Source organism: Serinus canaria, chromosome 11 (assembly GCF_022539315.1).
Source record: "Serinus canaria isolate serCan28SL12 chromosome 11, serCan2020, whole genome shotgun sequence".
Lineage (NCBI taxonomy): Eukaryota > Metazoa > Chordata > Aves > Passeriformes > Fringillidae > Serinus > Serinus canaria.
The window spans coordinates 9,999,177-10,024,079 of NC_066325.1; the positions used below are offsets into that span (position 1 = coordinate 9,999,177).

The 24,903-nt window shown below is 37.2% G+C and overlaps 2 protein-coding genes across 8 annotated transcripts in view; one reads left to right on the plus strand and one right to left on the minus strand.

The window, feature by feature from the left end:
• AKTIP (AKT interacting protein) overlaps nucleotides 1-24,903 on the minus strand; it is a 1,131,926-nt gene that overhangs the window by 1,028,543 nt on the left and 78,480 nt on the right. The window lies entirely within an intron of this gene.
• The window catches only part of CHD9 (chromodomain helicase DNA binding protein 9), an 85,269-nt gene that overhangs the window by 18,418 nt on the left and 41,948 nt on the right, over nucleotides 1-24,903 (plus strand). For 5 of the 7 annotated variants that reach the window (XR_007778545.1, XM_050978811.1, XM_050978810.1 and 2 more), the window contains exons 5-6: nucleotides 15,052-15,386; nucleotides 24,469-24,580. Coding sequence is in view for 6 of the 7 variants with exons in the window: in XM_050978811.1 (XP_050834768.1) it covers nucleotides 15,052-15,386; nucleotides 24,469-24,580 (447 nt within the window). In the remaining variant the exon portion in view is untranslated. Of the gene's footprint in view, nucleotides 1-13,754; nucleotides 13,914-14,121; nucleotides 14,241-15,051; nucleotides 15,387-24,468; nucleotides 24,581-24,903 lie in introns of those variants that run through there. The other 2 variants (XM_018914594.3, XM_018914595.3) reach the window with 2 other exon arrangements.

Sequence of the window (24,903 nt, forward strand, 5' to 3'; positions counted from 1 at the left end):
AATGAACTGTAGATATTGGAGCAGACCCAATATTAGACAACCAAAGATCTTTAACTGTATTTAGGCTGAGGTTATTTAAATTAAGGAAGAACATTAAATACTTGTTTCAGGATTTGAGAGCAAGCATACTCATAACATTTTTACTTGTATGGTAATTCTTTTGATGGAAATTAATTTAAAAATTAATACAATCTGCTCGATGTAATAATGCTGCAGAATTAAAAAGAGTGTCTTATAGTGCTAATATACTTTCTGCTGTAATTAGATCAGAATTGTAAATAAATTGCACCCTTAATTTTACATCATGCATTTTTCATCAGTTAGTTTGAGACCAGAAAGTAAAGTGAAATGCTGAAGACTCCTGCAGTCTTAACTTTGACTAATACAAGACTTCTGTTTTTTTAACTCCACTTAAAACTAGTTTGAGTTTGCTAAGGCTAAATAATCTATTTGCTTCTCAGAAGGATATAAAAAGACTTCAACATTGTTTTACATCTTTAGAAGAAAAAGGAAGTTGAAAAGATAATGTGAAGTATAAACTGTTGGAAAAATAATGTGAAGTATAAACTCTTGGAAAGATAAGTATAAACTGTCCTTAGGGAAGATTACAGCTGTCTCACTGTGTATGTTGTCTTCTGGTTGCACACATGAAAGCAGAGGAATTGAGATTAAAAATAATATGAAAATTAAAAATATACTGATGAAAAAATATGAAGTGCTATAGGATGAGGTGGTAGTCTTAGTTCTTAAATCACATAATTAATTTTTTTCCTTTTTGTGAGTAAAAGTTTGGCACCTAACTTGACAATTCAGTGCATTCATGAATTTGTGTAAAGACTGACTTGAAGCATGCAGATGCTTTTATGCCTGCAAGCCTGAGTTGTCCTACCACTTCTTTTATAGAAATAGATGACATAATTTTTTTTTGAAAGAATTTGTCTTGCCCTTGTTGAAAGTTTGGCAAAGTCTGAACCTCATGGATGATTGCTTGGGTGGTGTTGTACCCCACTTCATCTGTATATATCAGAGTGGCATAACCTCATATATGAGCTTATCATCAGAGAGGGAATTAACTCTCACCAGATCCACATCCAGATTTATGTGCTGCTGAGATGTCCTGAATTGTCACAGGCTGTTCATGTCTGACTGTGCTATCAGATGGCACTTTTATAACAACTCTAAATTCATTGTAGACATTTGGATTACTTGTATCCTTTGGATTACTCCACTTGTAAAACTCTTATCCTGCTATTGGTTGCTGCTCTACTTGTACATACAATCGTGGACTGTGAAGTTTTTCTGAGAGATACACATGGTAAGCAGTGATGTGCTTTCTTGGCTAACTGTGAGATCTAAGTCCAGACTGCTGCTTGATATATAAGCAGTTATGGAAATGTATCAAAACAAAGGATACAGGATTTGTGTGTATATATATCCACTATATTGTATAGATATAATATTGTATTGGAGTGTATTTCTTATATCCTGTGTGGATCAATTTTAAGTAGGCCTGTAACAAGGAATATATGAAATTAAGGAATTGATCATACTACACAAAACTTCTTTGTAGAAGAGACTGGCTATTTTGCATAATAAGTTTATAGGTTATGGCTCCTAAGTGTTGGTACAATACAAAATTTTTAAATTGTGGTGCTTCTATGTGCTTGGGAAGCAGTGAAGTATTCAGTGAGACTGAGCATAACAAAATACACATCTAAAAATCTGTTCTAGTTTGCCTCATCTCACATCTTTGCATCTAGTCAAAAGTTGGACTTGATGATTTTGGGAGTCTTTTCCAACCTTAATGATTCTGTGATTAGAAATCTAGATGTCTGTTCCAGTAAGCATTTGGGATCATTACAAATCATATCTTGTAATTTTGATATGTGCAAAACCTCCATACCCCTAACATGGAATGTTCTTCCTAAAGTGCTGATTAGTGCTGGTATAACTCCCACTAAGCATATCCAATGTTCTTATAATTTTCCTTTAATTAGGGTCAATTTTATGGGTGACATCATATTAACAAATGTAAATCTTTGCCTGAAGTTTCTTTTTAAGCATTTCTAAAAGTTGTGTGCACTGGATTTAATTTTCTGTGCCTCAAGAACATTTTTTACCTTCCTCTTAGGAATGTAAGTCCTGTGCCACAGTGAGGCAGCAGAATTCCCAGCACCTAATAAGTTTATCATCTATGCTGAAGTAATGAAAACAATCCCTTCACTGATCACCTTCATGCAATATTTCGCAGGGTTTTTTGCTTTATTTCTGTGATTTGAAAAAATCCTGCACAAACATGGGGGATTGACCATGGCAAAGCTGTGTCGAATGCCCAGAGTAAATGAGAAGAGTAGGGCAGCATCTCTGAGTCTTAAGTAGTGCAGTTCTTGGAATGAAGTTCTAAATTATAGCTGTATATAATATAATGTTTTCATTATTAATCTATGGCTTTTTGCCAATAACATATTAATCATTTAAAGAGAAATATTTTGATAGCTTTATTTATAGTTGAATGTAAAGCACTTGCTTTTGTATATATTAAATATGTTTTATGTAAACCTTTTATACATTTTATTTTTTTAAATTGCAAATTGCATGGGTTGGGGAAAGAAAGTACATATTTGTGAGATAAATTTGTTACACAGTTATTGATGAGTATATTATTGTCTCCATTTTCATTTCCCCTGTTTTGGCTTTCAAAATTAAACTTTGCAATAAGGGACAGACCAAAATTTCTGGGCTTTTCAGAACACTCAAAATGTGCCAGAGTTTCTCTTTTGCAGTTTTAAATGCTTTATGAGTTTCTTAGTAATTTCTGTTGAGTGGAATTAATTTTTTTCACAATTTTTTGGATCTTTTTGCTATCATGAATGGTTTTCTTAAACCTTTCTTGAGAAGGTCTCTCTCAACCTTCATCACTTGTCAAATAATTGGGCTGTCCAATTCTTTGTGTGTGTTTCCTCTTTAAAATTAAACACTTGCTGTTTTAATGATTGTCATAATATAATATTTTTTTCCTGAGATAATTGCACACTCATTAAATAACTACTATAATTGTCTTTGAAATGTGCCAAAAGAGAAGCATTTTTGTAAAAATTAGTTAACAGATGGCAGGCATACGAAGAAAGCTTCTGGCTGGGTCAAATTGCAGGAGTAAAATAGCAAGGTGAGACTAGTTGATAAAAATAAGTTAAATTGATATTTTTTTAATGACAATGCAGGGTAAGTGTGGTTGAATAATCTAATTATTTGGAAATAGGTGTCTTGTTAACATTGAAAAACTACAAAGCAATTCATTAATATGAGATACTGATACAAAATATTTGTGATTCGGCCTGCAGCATTAAATGCAAAGAGAGTGCAAGTGGACTCGTCGTGGCACTGTCCATTGGCTCCAGTAACCTGCTTTAACTAACACTGTCATCTAGACTCTGCATTTTTGAGTGGCTAAGAACATACCATTGCCTGTAAAACTTCCAGAGCAGCATTTTCTCTTGAGACATTTTATAGAAAATCAACACTTTAGGAAGTGTTATTACTGAAAGAGCAGCAGAACTTGTAAAGATGTTAACCAGTAGTGTGGTTGTGAAGCCAGAGAATCTATACATTTAGAATTCATGTGGCTTTTCTTCAGATGTCTGTGTGTTTTTTGCACTCAGGTTTTGCAATATTTTTTTAGCTGTTGTGTTACTTCTAAATATATAGATCAAAATTATTTTCAACACTTTGTTTCCCAAACAGCCTCCCACATCTGGAGAGGTATTGTTGTCTTTGTTTATTATTTGGCTTAAAAAAAATTGCTCAATTTCCTAGTTACACAGATTTCTAAGAGAGTGTTTATCGTCAGATGCTGAGTGGATTGAATTTGGGAACTCTTAAAGCTAATAAATATAAATTAGTGGGATTCTTAGGATGATGAGACCGAGAATTCTAATGCTGATTTCAGTAAGCATGATAAATGAAGCTAGGAATGTAGCTTTAGGCTAGAAAAGATGAGAAGTCTTACACTTTTGAAAGATGTGTAATTTGTAGCAGAGATTGATTTTTCTTTCATAAATGTGGCAGGTTTTCTTTTGTGTGGATTATTTGGCTTGTATTTGGACTTAAGTTTTTTGTTCCCTTGATATCTTACTGTGAAGGCAAGCATTTTAATTTATATCTCCTGAAATTGTTCCCATCTTTTACATACTGCCTGCTCAGGAGTTAGCCTGTATTTGAAAATAATTTCCATGTTAGTAGCATATCATGTATGTGTACATAATGCTGTTGAGCAGCATATTGAATTGCAAACCAGAATTAGTTTCATAGATTGATAGAAAGGCCTCTTTTAAGAGATACTCATGACCTCACAATTTAGTTTCAGTTGATATCCTGGAAAGGAAAGAGAAGCTAGCCTTAGCCTTAAAGAAGCCATTGCAAATATTGTGGTTCTGAGATTTTTGTGTATTTTCTTAGAGTTTGAAACATTGTTTCAAAACAATAGTCCTCCTGATAGGTTTTTAAAATAATCTTAAATAATCTTAAAGGGAATTGTTTTACTGTACCTTACTTTTTTAATGAACACTGCAACACAGAGATTTCTTTACTCATATTTTAGGCAAACTCACAAGAAAAGCATAACTCTTATGCTTTTTGAGACTTGCAACATGCTATGGTTTCCAGTACCTGTTTGTATTCCTCAGAAGGATAAGAAGATGCAGTACATGTGCATTGTTTTTTGAGTCATTGCAGCAGCTGTCCATGAGGCCTAGGTATGGCTCAGCCTGATGTGTAAACTTTATTGTAGCAGGAACTTTGGTCCTTGAAACTCTTGAAAGCAGAAACCAGCTGTTAGAGAACCCAAGCCATCACAGGGAAGGCAGGTAAATTATTTAAGGAACATCTGAGTGACAAAAACAGACGTCTTACTGTCTTTGAGTTCAGTAAGAACAATTTTTAAAAAAGATTAGGCAAATTTATTTTGATGTGTCTGTATTGTAGCTCTATTTCTATCATCCTTTGGAGGATTCTTTGACATGCAATCATGCAGTGTTTGAAATCTGATCAACTCCAAACACCACACAAGAGATGTGTTTTCTGGTGCCAGCCCAGTGTGCTTTCTGACCCAATGTGGTTTAATTGCAATGGTGTTCAGGCTTTGAGTGATTTTAGATTTCAGAAATGGTGACCCAGCCTTGCTTGTTGGGGACAAAGGTACCGAGGGGCCCCTGCTCATGATGGTGCTTGGGGATGCCCTTGGCAGCACACTGGTCTCTAACCAGGCTGTCACTCTGCTCTGTGCTGGTGACAGTTTCTGCTGACTTCAGCTCTGTTGAAGGTAAGAATTTCTCTTTTCTTGGCCTTTACAGTGGGTCTGCCAAAAGTCTTGCCACATCTGCTAGTAGGCTGACTCAGCTGAGGTTAGAAAAGTAACCATAGCATTAACCTTTTCAAAACCTGTCTTGCAACTTTTTTTTTTTTTTTGGTGCAATTTTTTCTGTTTGATCCTTACCAAAAGTTATTTTATGGTTTTTACTGTGAAGCTCTTGGATGCTATGTTCTTTCTCTAGAAATCTTAGAGATATTTATTTTGGGAAAAAAATAGTTTGGTTTGTTTACTTTTTGGGTTTCATTTACCTGAAATCAAACTGTTGTTTTCCAGTAGTATCCTCTGACTTGGGACTTTTTATTTTTGAACCATCTCCCTTTTTAATAAATTCCTTTTCTTTAGGCATCTTGTTTTACTCCTTAACTAGGGGGAAGGATTTTGTTAATGAATATTTAATTGAGAAAACTAGATTGAAGGGAAGTAGTTTCATTAGGTTAGCTTATATGCTAAAGGACTCTTTTGAACTGAAGATTCTGGCATAAATAGCTGTTAATGTAGTCCATTGAAGCTGAAACAAAAAATATGTAAGTTGTTTTGAATTGAAGTGGAAGAACTATGCCCCCTCTTTGATTTAAATGGAAATATGCTGTGCAGTCAGTACTGATATTAGTGACTCCCCAGCTGTTGATGTTAAAAATAATTTCCCCAATTTCTGTCATATATGTTTTAGTGTTAAGTGCTGGGTTTAACGTTAAGTGCTGGGGTTTTTTATTAATCTCACTGAATTTATGAATGCTGAAAACATTTTGGATATTCTGTAAGGTACTGAGTAATACTAAAAAAAAAAGCCATTTTCAAAGATTAAGTAAACTTTTAAACTTAACTGCTTAACTGCTTCTAGGGAATAAAATTATTGTACAGAGAGATGTTACATGCTAGCCTTTCTGAATATACAGTCTGTTTTGATTTAAAGATCTTTCATGATTGGTATTTCCCTCTTAATCAAATTATACCTATTTTACTTCTGTCATCTTGTCAACAATACTTCATTGTTCTGCTACAAACAAGCACTTAAAATGCATACTTTAAAAACAGGAAAAAGTTAAAAAGAAGGCTGCCAATACTATCATAGGATCATTTCCTGGGGACTGACCAAGACAGTGATCCATTGCATCATGTTTTTCCAGTAGCCTTTATACTTTGAATGAGCTGGTTTACTTACCTTCTAATTGAATTGGTTTTTACCATTGCACTCAATGTATTATAAAATGTGAACAGAATTTGGTAAATTAGGCTGTTGAAGCATGCTGTGGAAGAAAAGCTACCCCTGTGTTTTGTCCAATGTGTGGTTGTTTCTCTGACCTAGCCTGACTTCCCTTTCTGTAGGTATTTGCAGAAGTGAGGCACTGAGAAAAAAGGCTGGCAGCTTCCTGCTGTTTCTGGAGAGTTCTTGCCCACTTGCCCTTCCTTTGATCCCTTCAGCAGGTTCAGTGACTCCTCCAAGCAGCAGCAGAATAGAATAGACCATGGAAGGTTGTGCACTTTACAACCCTTCACACCTTGAATGTCTTATCAGTCTGGGCTGATAACAAACTGATAGAGAGTGCAACAACTGGGGGACAGTGGAAGGAAGTAGTGACAGCAGTAAAATTCCTAAGGATGAAAGTGGGTTTTGTTTAAATCAGAAAAATGTGTTCATACAAGGCCACTTCCATGAGAGATGTAGAGGGAACACTGTAACTGAAATTTTGACAAGAACCAGTGACCATTAAGGTCCTGTTGCTTTTTCTTGCTCAGAGATGGATGCTGTGCTGCTTTTTAGTGTGATTGGGACATGCATGCTGAAGCTATCTTGGATGTTGGGACTAAAGGGAAAGCTCTTCATGTGGTGTTCTTTCTGAAGGTAGTTTGGGTGGGTTTTTTCTTCTTGTCTTCTTCTCTGTTTGGTAAGAAAAAACCCATGAGAAAATAACTATCTCAGTGGCACTCAAAAGAGGTGGTCATATAGAACATGGGTGGGTAAGTGGCAACTTTTAAAAATTCAGTTTAATTTTGAGTTTTTGCAATTTTGCTTTCTGTTCTGAAGACTTCTGCAGTCAATTCTTCATTATTTTACCTCTAAATCATAATTTAAAGGGATTTTGTCCCCTTAAATTAGAGCAGTTTCAACTCAAGTTGTGTTTTTCAGGAGTTTAAAAGGCCATTAAAAGAAAAGCTGGGGATAGAAGCTATCTGGCTTTACGTGTTAAATAAACTTTTCCAATTGTAAAATCAGGCATATATATGTGCATGTGTTCCAGAAGAAGCAAATTCTTATCTGTACTGTCCAAGAAGGTGTTGGATGATGTTAGATTCCAGTGGATCAATATATTTTAGAGCTTTACCTAGGGATTTTGAACCCTAATGACTACTTTTTTAAAAACAGAAATATTTGTTTGATTTTTCTTGTCTGTAACTATTTGTTGAAGTATTTTACAGTTTTATTTCCAGATGCCCACATAAGACTTGTTTCAAACAGTGAACTGAAACCTGAATTGCCTTTTTATAGAGTAGAGAGTTTAGTCATCCTTGTTGTTTAGGAGTCAAGTAATTGCAAAATTTGTACAGTTAAGATTAGGCAAGAATGCAAGAAAGAAAGAGGTTTTTGCTGGACCATTTTGGCCCTTAGTTTAAAGAAGAAAATCTTAAAGTAGAGGTAGAGATATTGCATGACTGTGAATTTGGTCTGAGCTTAGGAACTCAAGGGTGCTGCATCCACCAGGTGCCTTGGATATGATGATAACATTTTTTTTCATAGACAGGAGCCCATGGTTTTCTCATGGTAAGTGTAGTGCTACTGCCACAGTGCACCACAAGGTGTGCCCTTAGGCATTAGCCTTACGTGCAAGCCTGTTCTGGCTCTGCCTGCGAAAGAGAACACTGAGAAGTTTTGCTGAGGCAATGGCTTGTGTTGGCATTGTCTGCCATTTTCCAAATAGCTCTTACATTACAGACTGGAACCCAAGAGAAGTGGGTACCTGATGGGCACAGAACACCAAGCCACTGAGAACTGAAACACATTAAATGCAGCAGCTTGGCAGAGCAAGCGGGATGAAGTTCTCAATTTCTTTCATTTCCTGGAAATTTAGCATGCTCCAGTATATAGAGCCTCCTTTAAGAGTTCCCGTGCAAATTACACACAGTTTTCATACCACTACTAAATATTCAGAAAAAGATTCTAACTGTAGTTGGCACTGAGCCCCAAAATACTTTCTTCAAACAATCTCTTCCAAATGGAAGCAAAATGTGTGCTGCAGACTCATCCTGTAACTTCCGACGCTGCCTCTGCTGCACACCCAGCTTAGCAGCTGCTTCCATGGACATGGCCTGATCTTCCCCCCATGAATGACAAGGCAGGTCACTGGTTAAGAAGCTGCTACTAATGACATCTATGGTATCTTCACTATATTGGTGGCAAAACATGATTAATGATACTATTACTGGGTTCTGTAGCACTGAGATGTGAAACAGCACATTATGTAGAGAGAGTGTGATGTGCCAACAGGTGCGTGTTTCAACTTAGAAACATGACTAGTTTAAGGTTGCTGACCCTTCCATTAGTGTTTTCATTTCCACAGAAATTTAAGATTTGGTTATAAACATGATGCTGAGTGCCTCGTGAGGCACAAACCACATTCACATCCCAAATCACAGATGTATGTTCTGAAGTGACTGTTACACAGATAAAAACTGTTGTCCGGCCACAGTACTGTAATTGTTAGCCATTCATTTGCCAACACTATAGAAAACAAGTATGGAAGATGAAAAACACTCTCACCTGGTATTTTTTTTTTCAATCTATCTGTACATGTCTATTTTATATTGGGGTAGGTTTCATAAATGTGTGTCCTGAAATTGTGTATCCATTAAACACAAGCAGATGGTGTGGGGCAACTGTTGAACAAGAAAATAAAAAGCAGTTCAGAAGGAACTCTGAAGGGAGCTGTCTCTGGAGAAAAGAAACCCTACTGTATATTTAGGTCATCTTCCTATTAGTTGTGCAGAAGTAGCCTGATTACTGAAAATCTCATTTCAGTTTACTGTCTAAAGAAAACTACATCTTTTGCTGGGATTGCCATTCAGCAAAGGTGATGTCTTTCTGCATGCATGTGGGGTGATACACATGGATATTGTAGGTCATCTTCTACAAATGGACTCTGTTAAGGCTGTGAATTTTTGGGATTTTTTAATAGATAACCTTTATAATTATAAATCCACATTAAAAGTCATGAGACGACGTATTTCTGCAGACTATTCTAGAGGAAAGAAGTTTAGAGTGCTAGTATGGAATTCCGAAGTGACTGAGTTGAGTTCATGCTTTGGGGGTTTTTTAAAGTTGCATTCCTAAGTACAATTTTATAATTCAAATGATGGATATACCTTTAAGATTTTTCACGGCAATGAGAAAAAGCAACTACAGTTTTGATGTGATTATAATGTGAAAAAATGAGAAGCTAGTTTGGACAAATTCTCCAAACTATTGATTATTGTAAGTCATGAAATTTATTTATCTGTACTATGGTTCTGATATTTATGCTGTTTTGATGACTCGACATGCACAAAGAGATGCCTTGTTTAGTAATAAACATGAACAAAGGTGATGTAGTAATGCATGAAGATCAAGTTTCCAGGTGGCTAATTTAGCTGCTTTTAGTGCAGTTGATGTCAAGGTCATCTTGATTTCTTGAGGACCTGACAGACTGTCAAGAACTTATTAGGCTTTCAAGGCAGACAGTACTTGGTGTGAGCATCATCCTGCAGGTGTGTACTGCTACGAGCAGGAGTGAAGCAGTCACTCAAGGCATGTAAACTTTAGCTTTCTGTTGTTAGACTCCTTAGGGTCATAATTTAGCCCTTAATGCTCTTAGCTCATGATTTAGCTGTTAGGTAGCTAATCTAAGTGGTTGGTAGATCCACAAGTGAAAAACATTATTTCAATGAAGTGCCTTGTATAATTCAATCACAAATGTGTGACTTGTTAAAATTTCAGAGAAAAGCATTGTTAGCTCCTAGAATATATCAAGAATAGGTGCGACTTCAGGGAGATACTTAGTCTGAAAGGTTTTGTGCACACACAGATTGAAAGTAATGCTACTCTATTGTGAATGGCCATACCTACTGTAGGAAAGGTATTCTTACAGTGGAAGCCATCTTTTAGTATTGGAACAGATAATGCAGGATATGGGAGGGTTTTCTAGGAGGTAGAAGTAGTTTTGGTGTTAAACTCGCCTTCTCCTTGGGGCTTCCTCTGTAGTGATATGCAGAGGATGTGAAGGAAGGACTTGTGGAACAAATGAAAATAGGTTTAGGCTTTAGAGGAAAAAAATCTGATGTCTGTAAGTTTGGAAGATGATGGTTTGTCCTTGCTGGGGGAAGGACTGTTATGCCAGTGAAGGTCTTAAAATGCATGTCCTAAGCAACCACAACAAAGTGTTGGAGGAAATGACTTTCTTTGAAAAGCCTACTCAGCAGAGTACTGTTTGCTATTGGAAAGATGCTGTCACAATTCTGCTTCTTGATATTGCCTGGTAACTTGACTGCTTTTACATTGTTTAACTAAGAAATCATTCATATATGTGTAGGGTCTACCTTCTACTCCTGTGAGACAGCATGTCAAATTCCCTTGAATAGTGCCAAAAAGCTGCTCCCCTGGCTGGGGATCAGGGCATGTGTGGGGAATTCTACAGCTGTTGTCTGATCTGTTCCCTGAGTATTTTTTGGGGCCAGCTCTGCGGTGTGAGCACCACCAGGGCCCATACCTGCTGCTGCTGCTAATGGCTTTTGCAGGCAGCAGCAGTGGTGTGAATTTGAGGTGATTCCTGCCAATTTCCCTGCTGCCCAGAGGATTGTGTGGAGCAGCAGGGAACTGACAGGAGGCTTGTTTCCTGCACTCTGCTGCTGCTTGGCAAAGCCATTAGCAGCAGCAGATACCCTGGAGCTCCCTCTGTGCAGACTCAAAAGACAACATTGCATTGCTTTGCATTCGCTCATATTCGGATGATTATCTTTGCAATCGTGAAAAGTATAAACCTATTTTTCCAAATAAAATCTTCAGGTTTTAAATATGTAGTGGCCTCAGGGTTTCCTTTTCACCTTCACCTATATGTTTGTCAGATAAAAATTTATTTCTTATTTGAGATGGAATAGGTTCGTGAGCTATTGGTGAGAGAGAGGATATATTCCTTTAGGATGTTTTATCTGTGTTCTGTCTCACTGAGGGGGAGGGGTGTTTTCAGCTTGCAAAAGGCTTTGCCCTTTTTTTCGTAGATGCTCGAGAACCTTGGAAATGGTTTTCATGTGCATGCAAGATTCACAACTATTCAATCATTTTATAGCTGTGCATGTTTTCAAATCATGAAATTATTAGCAGAATAAAAGAGCTGCTGGATTAAATGGCTTTTGTTGCTAAGTACATACAGATCCTGTCCTCTGTAGTGCAAGCATGTTTCACATTCTAATCTCAAAACACTTGTGTTGCTTTCCAGTTTTAGTTTTTGTGACAATGGTGACTTTCTTGATGAAGGTTTCATTACAGATTTATTTGGCTTAGACTGGCTGGCTGGTGCCTTCCTGCATCTTCATCAATGTCATTTCCATATAGTTAGAAATGTCATAGCAAAATCTAAAAACCCCATGGTCTGGGATTTCTAACAAATAATGTTTGTGCAGTGCAGGAGACAGAACTCAGAAGGGATAGTACAGAGCAAGACGCAGAGGAATTATAACATAGAGGAGCCTCGTCCAGCATACTCACAGTTCTACAGTAAGAGTGTAGTAAATGTTGCTGAGGAATAAATTGGGAAGCAGCTTTGAGCTCTGGGAAATGCAGCAAAGAAACTTTGTTTTAAAAGGATAAAATGTCTAGAAAGAGACTGTAAAAGGATTCATGAAAAAGCCACCATTTCTGGATTACCTACTTAATTATTAAGCATTTTTTGTTTGTTCGTTTCTGGCCCAGGAATGTTCAAGAACTGACCAATGTAACACTATTGACTTTAGCAGCATTTGGCTTTTAGAGCTAAAATTATACCCAGGGTACATTAGGAATACTTTTTTTTTTTTTTGTTTAGCTGATCTCAAAATGTAAAATAGTTGATGAGTTACCGTTTTTACCAAGATATAATCAATCACCCTTAATGATAAATCCCTGTAATTTACTGTAGTGACTGTAAGCAAAATGTAGAAACATCTTGGCTAGGGTTCTCAAAAGTAAAATTAAAATGTGGTAATTTTCCTTGTGATGCTGCTGCATATTTACAGAAATGTCCTTTAATTAAAGTCGTATTGTTGAAGAAATAATCAATTTAAAGTATTGGTGCCACTAGTGTTTCTACTGGACAAGGAACTTAATTTTGAAATTAATCTTAAATGGAAGTGAAATTACCCTTTAGAGTAATGATTAATCTTAACAATCTCAAAATCTTTGCTATATTTTAAATTTTCTATGGAAAAACATATATCTTGCAAAATGAAGTTATATGTATATATTGAGAAAAACAGAGATAGAGTCCTGATCTTTCTTCATTCTTCTTGAGTGGGCTTTTGAGAATCAAGGGTATTGCTAGGATGGAGCTATGCTGTCAAAAGCTTGTGCTTGGTTTTTTGTTTTTTGGTTTTTTTTTTTTTAATAACCTTGCAAAACCCCCAATCTTCTTTTTAGATTTATTTGATATGTTCACAATACATATTTTAAAACTTTTCTGTTTTTTTTAAAATAGCAATTTAACCCAACCTGGGAATAAAGAGGCGCTTACCAGAGAGCCGTGTCCCGAGGAGGTGTCCACCGCAGGGTCCCGCAGATCTGGACAGAGGCAGAGGGATAAAACCGAGCAGTTCTTCCATTTTCTGTAGGAAGCAGGGAAGCCTGTCAGCAAACGATTTATAGTCACTGTTACCATCGTATAGTAATGAAGTAAATGCAAGAAAAATAATATTTAAAAAAATCAAAAAGTATATTGGAGAGCAAAATCTGTTTGTAAGGCCACAGGCTGGGATTCGGCCGCTGTCCCCCCGTGCCCTGCCCGGGGCTTGAGCCGCAGGGTTGCGGTGCAGCGGGGTCCAGCGCAGCACAGCTCCCGGTTCCCACGGTTTTCCGAGGGAGCGAGCAGCCGCTGTGGGCGGCGCTGCGGGCGGGGAGCGGCAAGAGTTAAAGCCGATCCCCGCGGGGGTTAAACGTGGAGCCTAATGGAATAATGACGGGTAGCACCATCTGCTGGCCTAGTTCCGCGGGGAGCGGGTCTAACCAGCGCTAATATTGGCGCTGATGCCTTTTGATGCTTTGTGCGTTTCTTTCCGCGCTTTGTTGGGATCCGGCGGTCCGCGCACGGCGGGGCCGGGCCGGGCCGGGGGCGGCGGGTGCGCGCCGGGCAGGGCGCGGGGATGCTGCTGAAGCGAACGAGCGCTCGGGGAGGGCTGTGCGCGGCCCGGCTGCCGCTCGCTAAATAGGCCATTTAGCAATCTTCTCCCCATGCTTTTCTCCTGAGCACTGCCGGGGGTGCTGGAAAAGCGGAGGGCAAGTCTTTGTCTGACGCCAAAAATGTCTTCAGTGAAGAGGCCAAGAGGAAGGGTAAGTGAGAGCCTGAATGAGTGGGAGGAGGAGGGGTTCTTTGGGCTAAAAGGCTAATGGGATTGAATAACCTTCCTTATTACTGGCTGCTGCTGCGGGAGCCGCATCGCCATCTTGAGCTGTTCCCGAGCTGGGTCCGGCTGTTTGTTCCAGCCCCGGGGCTTTAAGGTGGCATCGGGAGCGGCCCCATCCCTGCCTCCCGCCCCCACCGCCCATGAGGCACCTCTAGAACATGTATCCCGGGAAGTGCGCGGGGTTTGGCCAGAAAATGTGTTTGGAAATTCCTGGTGGCTTTTCTTCCTGCTCTAGGCAGAGGCGCATTTACGGGTGAGAACGTAACATAACTGTTATCTGCTGGGGTTTTGTGTTTGAATAGGAAATTCTTTCCATTCCTCAAAGGGGGAGGGGAGGAAAGCAAAAACATGTCTTCTGGCTAGCTGCAGGAGAAGCTCATCAACCCCGTAAACAATTCTGCGTCCATGAAACTGGCATTAAAATCCCGAAGATAAAAACAAGTTACATCTTTTATCCGAGGCATGGAGTGTATGTTGATCTAAATAAAATAAACGCTGCTTTTTGATCCGTTTATGGATATAGAGCTGTGTAATTTTAGTTTTGGTTTTATCTTTTGTCTGTTTTTTAATCTTGATGTTGTTCGAGCATCTGTTGTGTTCATCACCGAGTTAGTCCTGTAGATCATTCATCTGCTTGAGGGGAACTGTGATCCTGGTATCCTACCAAAGGCAAAACACTGATGCTGTTACCTTCGGGACCTCTTTGCTTCTTCATATTTTACTGGAGGTGTTGTATGTGTCTGTCAAATGTATGGGAATGCTGCAAAGGTTAAAGATTGGCTTCTTTAATTATAGAGGTGGAGAGATGGCTGAGAGAATTTCAGAAGGATAATTTTTACTGACTTTGAGTACTTGGATTGGTTGTTTAAAACCAACAATTGATGTAGTTATTTTGAAACCCACGCCGTTCTGTGGTATAAATGGAATTCCTCATTTTTTGTGTCCACATAAGTCCCTGGCAGTTACATTTTTAAAAAATGCATATCCCTATCAAAAATGTTTGCACTTTTTCTTTCTCTTTTTAAAATAAGGGAATTTAATTTACTTTTTGTTTCTTGCTACAGCCTCCTTCCAAGAAGACTGATGGTTCAGGATCATATACTAAATTGCAGAATACCCAGGTGAGGGCAATGTCTGAAAAGAAGCAGAAGAAAAAAACAGACTCGGAAAGTAAACAAGAGAAGGCGAATCGCATAATATCCGAAGCGATTGCAAAGGCAAAAGAGAGAGGAGAGAGAAACATTCCACGAGTAATGAGCCCTGAAAACTTCCCCAGTGTTTCAGCTGAAGGAAAAGAGGAAAAGAAGGGTAGAAAAGTTAAATCAAAACCAAAGGATAAGGAGACTAAAAAGCCGAAAACTGGTTCCTCATCCAAAATTAAAGAGAAAACAAAAATTGGGTAAGTAGATTAAAACATTGTCTTCTCTCCAGACTGTATATCCTTGATTAAAATGGAAACTGCTTACGGATAATAAAATGTTCTCCTCTGCTGCCTACACAAAATTCTTCCTGATTAAGTCCATGTGTGGACTCTCTCATTCAGGAACAAGAATGCTCTGTTTTCTCTTTAGATAAAATCACTGTAGGAGTGTCCTTTTGAAAGGAATTATTTTAAATGCAGATTCTAAAATATTCTGTACTCACTTTGAAGCATAGACCGAATATCTTCTATCTAGTTTTGTAACCCATTCTGACTCCAAACTGAGTTTTTCTGGATTATAAATGTTGTCTTTATCAATTTTGGCATGTAGCTTCAATACAATGTGCTTGATAAACTACACAGGGAGAAATTGGAAGTTTAATGAACTTGTAGGCAAGAGAATATTCTTACAGATATCACATGTATCAAAAGCAAAGCATGTACTGGAAAAGTTAAATTCTAAGAACTTTGTAGTCTTCACTCATATCAGTTTAATCTGCCCCCTTAAATATTTTGCAGACTCAGCTGGGTCAAGCTGGGTCGATACCTTAGGGTGAGGAGCTTATGGAGTGATCCAGGGGTTTCAGGAACTGGCTCATCGTGGGATTCCCGAGCTAACCTATGTTGCCTGTTTACTTTTAAAGGAGAGTGTGTGATTTCCAATATTAAGTATGTCAGTCAGAACTTGAAATAGAAATCTTAGTTACAGTCTGATTTTTAGTTTCTTAAATCTGCTCTTTTTGCAGTAGCAAAAATATTAACTGGCATATCTCTGAAATTTAAATGTCTCATATCCATATGTATATTTTAATGTATGGAGCAGAAATGAATGTTCTTTTAATCAGCCTGTATCTCTGCCTTTTCTTGTTTTCTTGTGGAGATCAGTGCTTTTCTTACAGGTTAGAAGTAAATAGTTTTGAGTTGTTATCCTGTAGTTTGAAGGTTACTGCTCTATACACTACTGCATTCTCAATGTGAAATTTCATGGTGTTAATTTCTTTCTGTTCTGTTTATGTGTTGGCATTTGATGCTGCTTGTAAGCATCAAGTAGTGCTTCCTTTTTTTTTTTCTCCATCTAGTTTAAGACGGGATTTCAGATGTGTACTCTTGTGAAGTTGATTTCACTTTCATGTTTCTGAATTTACTCATGTTCTGTAACAAATATTTTGTGGGTCTGTCTAATCAGAAAACTTGCACTGTTGTTCAGGTAGTGTCAGTTTCATGAAATATTGGGATTTGTCCTTAGTGTGCTTTTTATTTGTTCTTTTGGGTAATTGACAAAGCCTGCCAAAATAACATCATTATGATATACTACATAGTTTCCATAACATTTTTACTTTTTTAAATGAAAAAAAGTAAACTGTTACCTACAATTTATGATTGTGCAGTCAGTTTTGTCTTGGTGAAATGCTTTGCTGTGCACATCACTTAAGATCACTTTTCAGGATTTCATCAGACGGCGTCAGTTGAGAAAGAGACGTTTCTCAAACTGTGTCTTTAACTGTGTTGTTTGTGTTTGATGCAGAGTACATGCCAGCTGCTAGAGGAGCTCCCATTTAATTATTGTCAATGTTTCATCATTTTGCATTGAGCTGTGAAGGTTTGTCTCCCCATTAGTTACCAGTTTGATCAGCTGATGCCCAGTAGCACTCTGCTAATGTAGTCATGCTGCCAGGTATTGCTTTCATTAGGAAGGAAGCATACCTAAAGATGGAGCAGTCAGGTCCTGGTAAGGAGCTGTAAAGAATCTTCTAGAACCAGCATGTATTACAGATTTCCATTCATTTTCACAGAATTCCATTTTATTTAGGTGGACAGCAGCAAATCAAATGCTTTGAGACATCAAAATACTTCATTTTTGTATTCAAACAGATTAATATGTTGTGTTGAATTAGCACTGTTGTATATTATTGATATAAATACACAAAATAATAACTGTTTAGCAAGGAATACCCCTGGGATTTTGCAGAGCAGCAATTGCAATAAGGCCTTGATTTTTTTAAAAAATAATCTTACCAAACCCTGCTTTCTATGCAAATCGAACTGCTGATAATAAAGCAGAATAATTACTATAACATCACTATACTTGTCTTTTCAACCATGGTTCAAAAAACTTTGTGATTAGTAATATTTTTATTTAGAGAAAACTAAAATCAAACAATAAGTAGTTTAAAAGACTAAACGGCTCTGGTAAAGGTTTTGTCCTATCTTTTGTTCTTAAAAAATATTTCTTAATGAATCTAAGCACATCCTTAGAATCATTAAGTCAGAATAGGATGGGGTTTTTAAGCGTGTGGGTTGCTCCATTGATTTTTCTCATTACCCTAAAATAAACTTTGGCGGAATCTTGGGAGAAAATTTTACTATGCTAAAATAATACCTATAAAAGACAAGAGCTTTATTGGGCAAGAAGGGAAGATCTCAGTTCAATGAAAATGTTTTTGGTTTTTTTTTCTGTGGATGGAAAGATTTTTGAGATCGGTTTAAAATGGGATAAAAAAGAATTTAAATTCTTTTTCAATCAATAATTAGAAAAACTTTATCATATAAATATATACATATTTGGTAAATATTGCGTTCCCTACATTTAATCAGAAAACAAAACCTGAAGTCCCTTCATGTTTTAAAAAGATAAGCAAACAGTTTCCAACTGTTAGAAGCCATTATGGACTAATTTTTCTGCAAGCAATATAGTTGTGAGTGAAACCTTGAAACCAGTGAAGTTTTACAACAAAATAAAATTTTAAAAAAGATAAATATACCTTTTTAACAGTAGTGGAGAATTTTTTTGAGTGTATCTCCGTTCCATTTTAGAAGGAGGTCTCCTGCAATATGTCCATCCCAGATGAGTCAATTTCTTTTCAATCAGGATTTTCTATAGGAAACTCATCTAACTTCCAGGAACTGTGAAATCTGTAGCTTCAGTTTGGATTTGGAGTGTCAGAGCAATGCAGGAGGTGATTGCAGAGTTGGGTGTGTTTGAGATCTGAAGTCACATGTATGTTTTGGGTGTCTCCTGTTTCATTTTTGCAGGCCAACACAGAGCTGAGTGATCTGAAACTGTAACAAATATATTGATTTCTTCTTTTTTTTTTTTTCTTTTGAGAAATGTTTGAGAAACAGTTTTAATCTGGTCCTTCATATCTCTGCTCGCAACAAGCACAGCCTGTTCAGTAAGAGCAGAGTTGTACTCTCTGTAGCCCAGAACTCAAACAGCAAACTCTTATTTAGATTGTCATCATAGACTTTGACCTCTTACAGGGCTTTATTCTGTGTAGCAAGTGCTGTGTTGCTCTGGAGGAGGATTTTCAGAGTTACAATTGAACTGTGGAGCTGGAACACTAATTGCTGAACAGACCTTGATAAAATTGCCTGATAGCCATCAGTTAAAAAAAAAAAGGTGCTTTAAATTGTAGTACAGCACAGCTTTTAGTGAAATTGAATAGCCCTCATCTGGGATCGAGATGAGTTTTAACTACTGTGTCTAGATTTAGGAGCAGAATGATATTTCAAGAGTTTCTGGTTTTTTGCTGCTGAGACAATCAGTTTGTGTTTGGTGGCTTCATGTTAACTGTTTATATTTTCCTTGGTGATGCTCTGAGATCTACATGTAGAGGAAAAATTTATAGCACAATTCATGCGAGTTTATCATTGCTCGTTAAAAATTGCTGGCAGCTACTTCCTAGGCAGGCTGTGGTTTCTTTCTAAAGGTGGGGGTTAAGGTTTTATTTCTTGGAGCTATAAAGACAGAGAAATAATGCTGATTCATTTCAGTCAAGTCTATTAGAACTGGATTCTGTGGTTAGCAAAGTTTCTGTGCCATAAGAATTGGTGAAGATAAATGACTAAATTATATTATTACCAATAACAAAAGGGTATGACAGAAATTATTAGAAGAATGTATGTATGACATATTTAGTGTTACCAAAGCAAGTTAACTAATTTGCCTTATGCACTGATAACTGATTAAGTTAATTCTTCAAAGTTTGCTTTACAATTACTCTGCAGACAGCAGAACCACTTTTTGCATCCTGCCTATTTACCAAGGTGTGTTGACATTTAGGAATCTATTTAAACCCTTTCATATTTTTGCACAGACCTTGTTTCTATTTATAAGCTCTTTCTAATTGATTCTACTTCTTCCATCTAAGGTGATGCATATTTAATCTAAAAAGTCTACTTCTTACCACTTGATGTGAAGATTTATGAATTTGTGAACATTCTCTTGTTCAAAAAAGTAGATTGGCATTTAGGTTTTATAGCTCTCAACGTATTCCCACCTACTCAAACATAAAATTAAATATCACAGCCCTGATGAAAAGCAACAGCTCTGCACTGGTGATGTAAAGGACAATATCGGTTGAATACATTTAGGTAATTTTTTTTTTCTCAATCACTGCATAGTTAAAATAAATAAGTCTCCCAAATTCTAAGAACTCAATTTACAAATGCTTGAGTCAGAGTGGTAGTCCTTCAGTTCCAAAGTGCTGCCAGAAATGGCTGTATTATTTCATGTGTTAAAAAAGCACTGGTGGATTTTGTTCATTAATCCTTGAATTATGTAGCAGTGAATCCAGCAAGTGGGATGTGATCCTGTGCACTGCTGAAATGACTAACTGTCCTTGTTGCCTTGGACCTCGAAATAGGTCTCACAAATACTGTTAACAAGCAGTTTTAGAACCCAGCACCCTGGCAGATAATGTTTGCTTGTTGATCTGATAGTGTTCAGATGGTTTGAAGCCCTTACAAACTCAGGTACTGCCTTGGGAGACCCGGGGAGAGAGGGGTGGAGAGGAGCTGCTTCTCTGTCACTGGTGCTGTGGAGGTGCCTCCAGCTGGGATGTCCCGGGGCAGGTGCTGGCACTTGTCCCCCTGTTCCCTGCCAGGAGGCAGGTGCTGGGGAGCAGCTCTGTGCTCAGAAAGGAGGGATTGCTGAATCCTGAGTTCTGTTCGATCTGTTAAGGTCATTATCTTGTGTCCTGATTAAAATGGCAATAAATTCAAGATTTGGTCATCCTTCTGGGATGTCATTTTGTTTATTATTTGACATTATTGTTTCAATGTAGTGTGAGCTGGAACTGACTGATGGTTCCAGAAAGACTATTAGGAGTTTTTTAAAATCCGTGCACAGTCCAGAAGTTAGTAATTTGAAATACAACTGGAGAAGGAGACAGTGGCTAATATTACTGTGTTAGCATTATTTATTAAACATATAAAAGGATAAGAGAAAATGTTCATATACCAGCAAATTAACTCTCATCCACGAGGATACAGTATCCTGTTAATGAAACTTCTACTTTATATTTTTAGCAAAGTTTCTAGTGATAAAGAATTGCTAATACTGTTAATAACATAGGAGTTTTATTGTTAGTAATTTAACGAAGTGCTTTGGCTACAAATGATAATATCTGAGTGGTGACTCTGGACATTAATAATTAGTTCCTTGGTGTTTTCTGTTTTGGAAAAATTGAAGTAGAATGATGTATTAAAGGCCAGCTGTACTTCCTATTCTTGATGTGCCTAAGACATATTTGCTGCCTTTTTCTTTCTGTCCTCTTTAATATTTCCTTTTCCATTCTTTGGAAGGCTTTGGAAAGTGTTTATCACTTTAAAGCTGTTCAGAGTACTGACAGTGTTTCCATCATGTTCCCTGCTATGAAACAGAAGGGGACTGGGCACATTCTTATTGGTTTTCATTTAAAAGAAGCAAGTTGCAATGCTCTTCAAATACTGGTTATTGGTAGTTTTAAAGCATGGTAGGAGTCCTATGCTAAGGATCAGAAGTAATACTGGCTCATGAGAAATCTTCTTTTTAAACCTTTTTTGTGGTGTAAGTTTCTCTACATCTTTAGTTTGTAATTATAGAAGAATAAAATATATAATGAAAAAATCTACAATGTCTAATTGTTGAAATATTTATGGATGTTATGTAATAAGATAAATATGAATTGAAAAAGGCAAGAGAAAGTGAAATTGGAGTGGAGTCTGGTGATATTATTTATTCCATGTCTACAGTGTGCTGTTAACTTTTCATAGAAACAGAATAGATAGTTTCTGTTCAGAACAGTTTGTTTCAGGGTGGAAAAAGGGATTTCAGCCAAGGATCTTTATGCTTTCATGCAGAAATTTATAAACTGGCAAGAGAACTTGTTCGCTCAATGAAAATTTCTCACAGAATTGATCCAGTTTACAAGCTTCTGAAAATCATTGTTTTCACATAGCAGATTTTTTTTAGAAGTTTTTGGCCAAAATATGAGCAGATTGCATTTTTACTGATAGAAATGTATGACTTTAGCACCATACTGTTGTGCAGCAACTTCTGATAGCAAGGAGCATTGTGATTCTGGGCACTGGATCAGAAAGAAGTAAAACTGCATTTGTTCCTGTCATTGGCACCATATCCATCTAGAGGAAGAAACATTCTGATCTACAGCATGCAGAGATGTGCAGAAAATTTCAGGGAGAAGCTTGTGAAGTACTGGGGATAGGGAATGCAAGCTCAAAGAAAGACATGAAAGCTGACAAACGGAATATTATGGGTAAGGCTGGAGGGGCAGAGCAAGAGGGGAACCCAAGGAGGGAATAAAACTGAGAAAAGGAGGGGAACAAATCTGCAAGGAAAGATGTAGCTAGAGCAGTCTAATCACAAAATACCCCATGATCTAAAACAGAAGGTCCTTAAAATCCTCAGTTATTCAGAACCCATAGAAACCCTATATCCCTTAAGATTGTGTTTCTGGAATATTAAAGGGCTCTTGAGCCTAAAATAGTAAACAGTGCATGAAGTGAGAATGAGCTGTGGTTGCACAGATACAAATATTTAACACAGCAACTTGCATTTAGGAATTGTTTTAATCTACCATTTCACAAAAGAGGATCAAAATTTGGAACAGATTGCCCAGGTACCTACCAGCTGTCAGCCTTGGAGATAAGTGGAACTTAACTGGGCTGAGCAACATAAAAGAGCTCTGAAGTTGGTCTCGAGTAGGAACCACAGGTTTTCCTGAGACTTCTTCCAGCTTGACTTATATCTTAACACTTGCTTGATTAAAGAACATTCAGTTATCCTTTTTCTTTGAAAGAATTTAAGAGCAGGGAAAACATATATTGGTACTTCCTGCCATTTTTCCAAACCCTGAAGGTGCAACCCAGGGACCTGGGGGTGTGGATATTGTTTCATGAATGATCTTCTAGGAAATTCTCACTCAGAAGTTTACCAGGTTTCCCTTTAAATGGATGTTAAATTTTAGCATCCAGAATTCCTTTTAACAACAACTTCAGAAGGTCAATCACAATGTGCCTCGTCTGCATCGTTTTGGAATATATTAGCTGATTTGACATATTAGTGACAAGTGCTAATGTAACACTTACATTTTATGAAACAAAGTGAGATAAAAATGGAAAAAGTGATTATCCAAGTCCATCACTAGAAAGTGTCACATTGGACAAATACCCCAGAATACAAGTCTTAAAATAAAAACCAAGAAAAAAAAGAATGATGATTCCTAATCAGAGCTTGAAAAATGTGGGGAAAAAATGCTCAAACTAACCTTGAAGGCAGTAGGGAAACCAGTGTGTTCATTGCTGAAATTATTTCCTGTGATTATGAAACCTGTTTTCTAAGTAATAATTAAACTGAGAACACCTAATGAAAAGCCAAGGACCAGAATTTACTTGTGAACAAGAAGCTCTGTGATTATGCTGACTACAGCTTCATTTCAACCTGCATCCATCAGTGCTGTTCACTTTGTGCTAAAAGTAAAAAAAAAAATTGGAGTGGAAAATCTTTTTTGATTTTGGGGTTTTTTAGCCTTTCCACTGAACATACACAGTGACTAAATATGGAAGAGCCATGCCAATATTCATTGCTTCTGAAGTTAGACCTGCAGTCTTTTGTAAGCGATGTTGCCTAAACTTTCCATAATGTTTTGGTAATTTAACATGCTTGTCTTCCACATGAGCTGTGAGTCTGGCCATAGTAAATATGTATGTGTTCTCTTGTTTGAACACGTGCCAAAAGAAGTTAGTTTTGTTTCAACAATTACATTCCCACCAACAGTGTTCTCATCAAGTGACCAGTTTATTTGATGTTATATTGCTGTAAAATAACATGTATTGTGTGTACAAAGACTAAAATCTTGTGCTTAATTTGTTTGTAACAGGGCAGAGGCACTTGTATGCTGGAACACTTCCCTCATTTTCTGTTACAGATCTAATCACAAGAGACCATATGAAATATATATTTTAGGACAGCTCTCTGTGATTTTCTTGAATAGTTTGTCATTCTACAATTATGCCACTGTAAACACATTTAAAAAAGTGTGTTTGGCACATTTCAAATATGGAAAAATATTTTTACACCCTTTAGTTAGAAACAAATCTGATGATTTACAGTGTAATTTCTAATCCAAACAGAGGAATAATTAGTGCTTTTTCATTAGAGTTTAGCTAATTTATTCAGCACAATGATGGTTCTTAACATGCTCTGATAGGTTCTAAGATTACTTGCAGATAAAACTACCAGATTTTGGATATAGCTTTGTTGGGTTTTTTTCCCCCCTAAGGAAAAAAAAAGATTAGTTCAATTCCCTTATTTTTACCACTGAGTAACTTATTTAAGCATAAAAGTTTTGCATGTCAGACAGCTTTGGGTGATTTTTAGATTTTCTCCACATTTGATTTTTCTAAGTAAAAGTAAGGGAAACTACATTTTGCAGTGGTAAATTTTTATGATAAATCATTTAGTGTTGTCGTCTGCAGATGGTGTCTCTGCTAACTTAGTGTAGTTTACCACTGTTGGTTGGTTTAAATGTTGGATTTTGTATTTCTGTTTGTCATGTAAAGATTTAAAATGTATATGATACTTAGGAATTTGTGATAGAGAAGCTCACTAACACTAGTGAACTGCTGTAAGGTATTTGAGAGCCTTTACTCGTTTTTCAGACAGTGGTGCTGTCTGAGTTTTATGTTGAGAATATGGTAATTGCTCGTGATTTGCTCCTGAAGTTACACACACTGGTGTGCAGCATTCACTCAGGAGCTGGGGTTTTGTTTCTGACAGAAAGCTGATCATCACACTGGGCAAAAAGCAGAAAAGGAAAAACGAATCCTCAGATGAATTGTCTGATGCTAAGCAGACTCCGCAGCGCCCACTGAAAGATGAAGACTCACAGGTAAGTAGTTGATACTTTTCCTTGATAAATTTCTGTGTTATGTCTACAGATCTTTTTTCACCTGTCTCCAGAAAGTTACACTTCCTTGGCTGCAGTGACAGTTCCTCTCACACTTCCGTGTATCTCACAGGTAGAGCTTTTCATCAGCAGCCACTTCTCTCAGTTTAAAATCAGAACATCCTCTAGGGTAGAGTCCCTTTTCCATAACAGGACATCAGTGCCCTGCTTGTGTCTGTTTCATTGCAGTACAGAAGCCCATAGATTGGAGACTGTAAGTTCTTACACTGAGCTGGCAGTTAGACCTGATCCTTACTTTGGCTGAG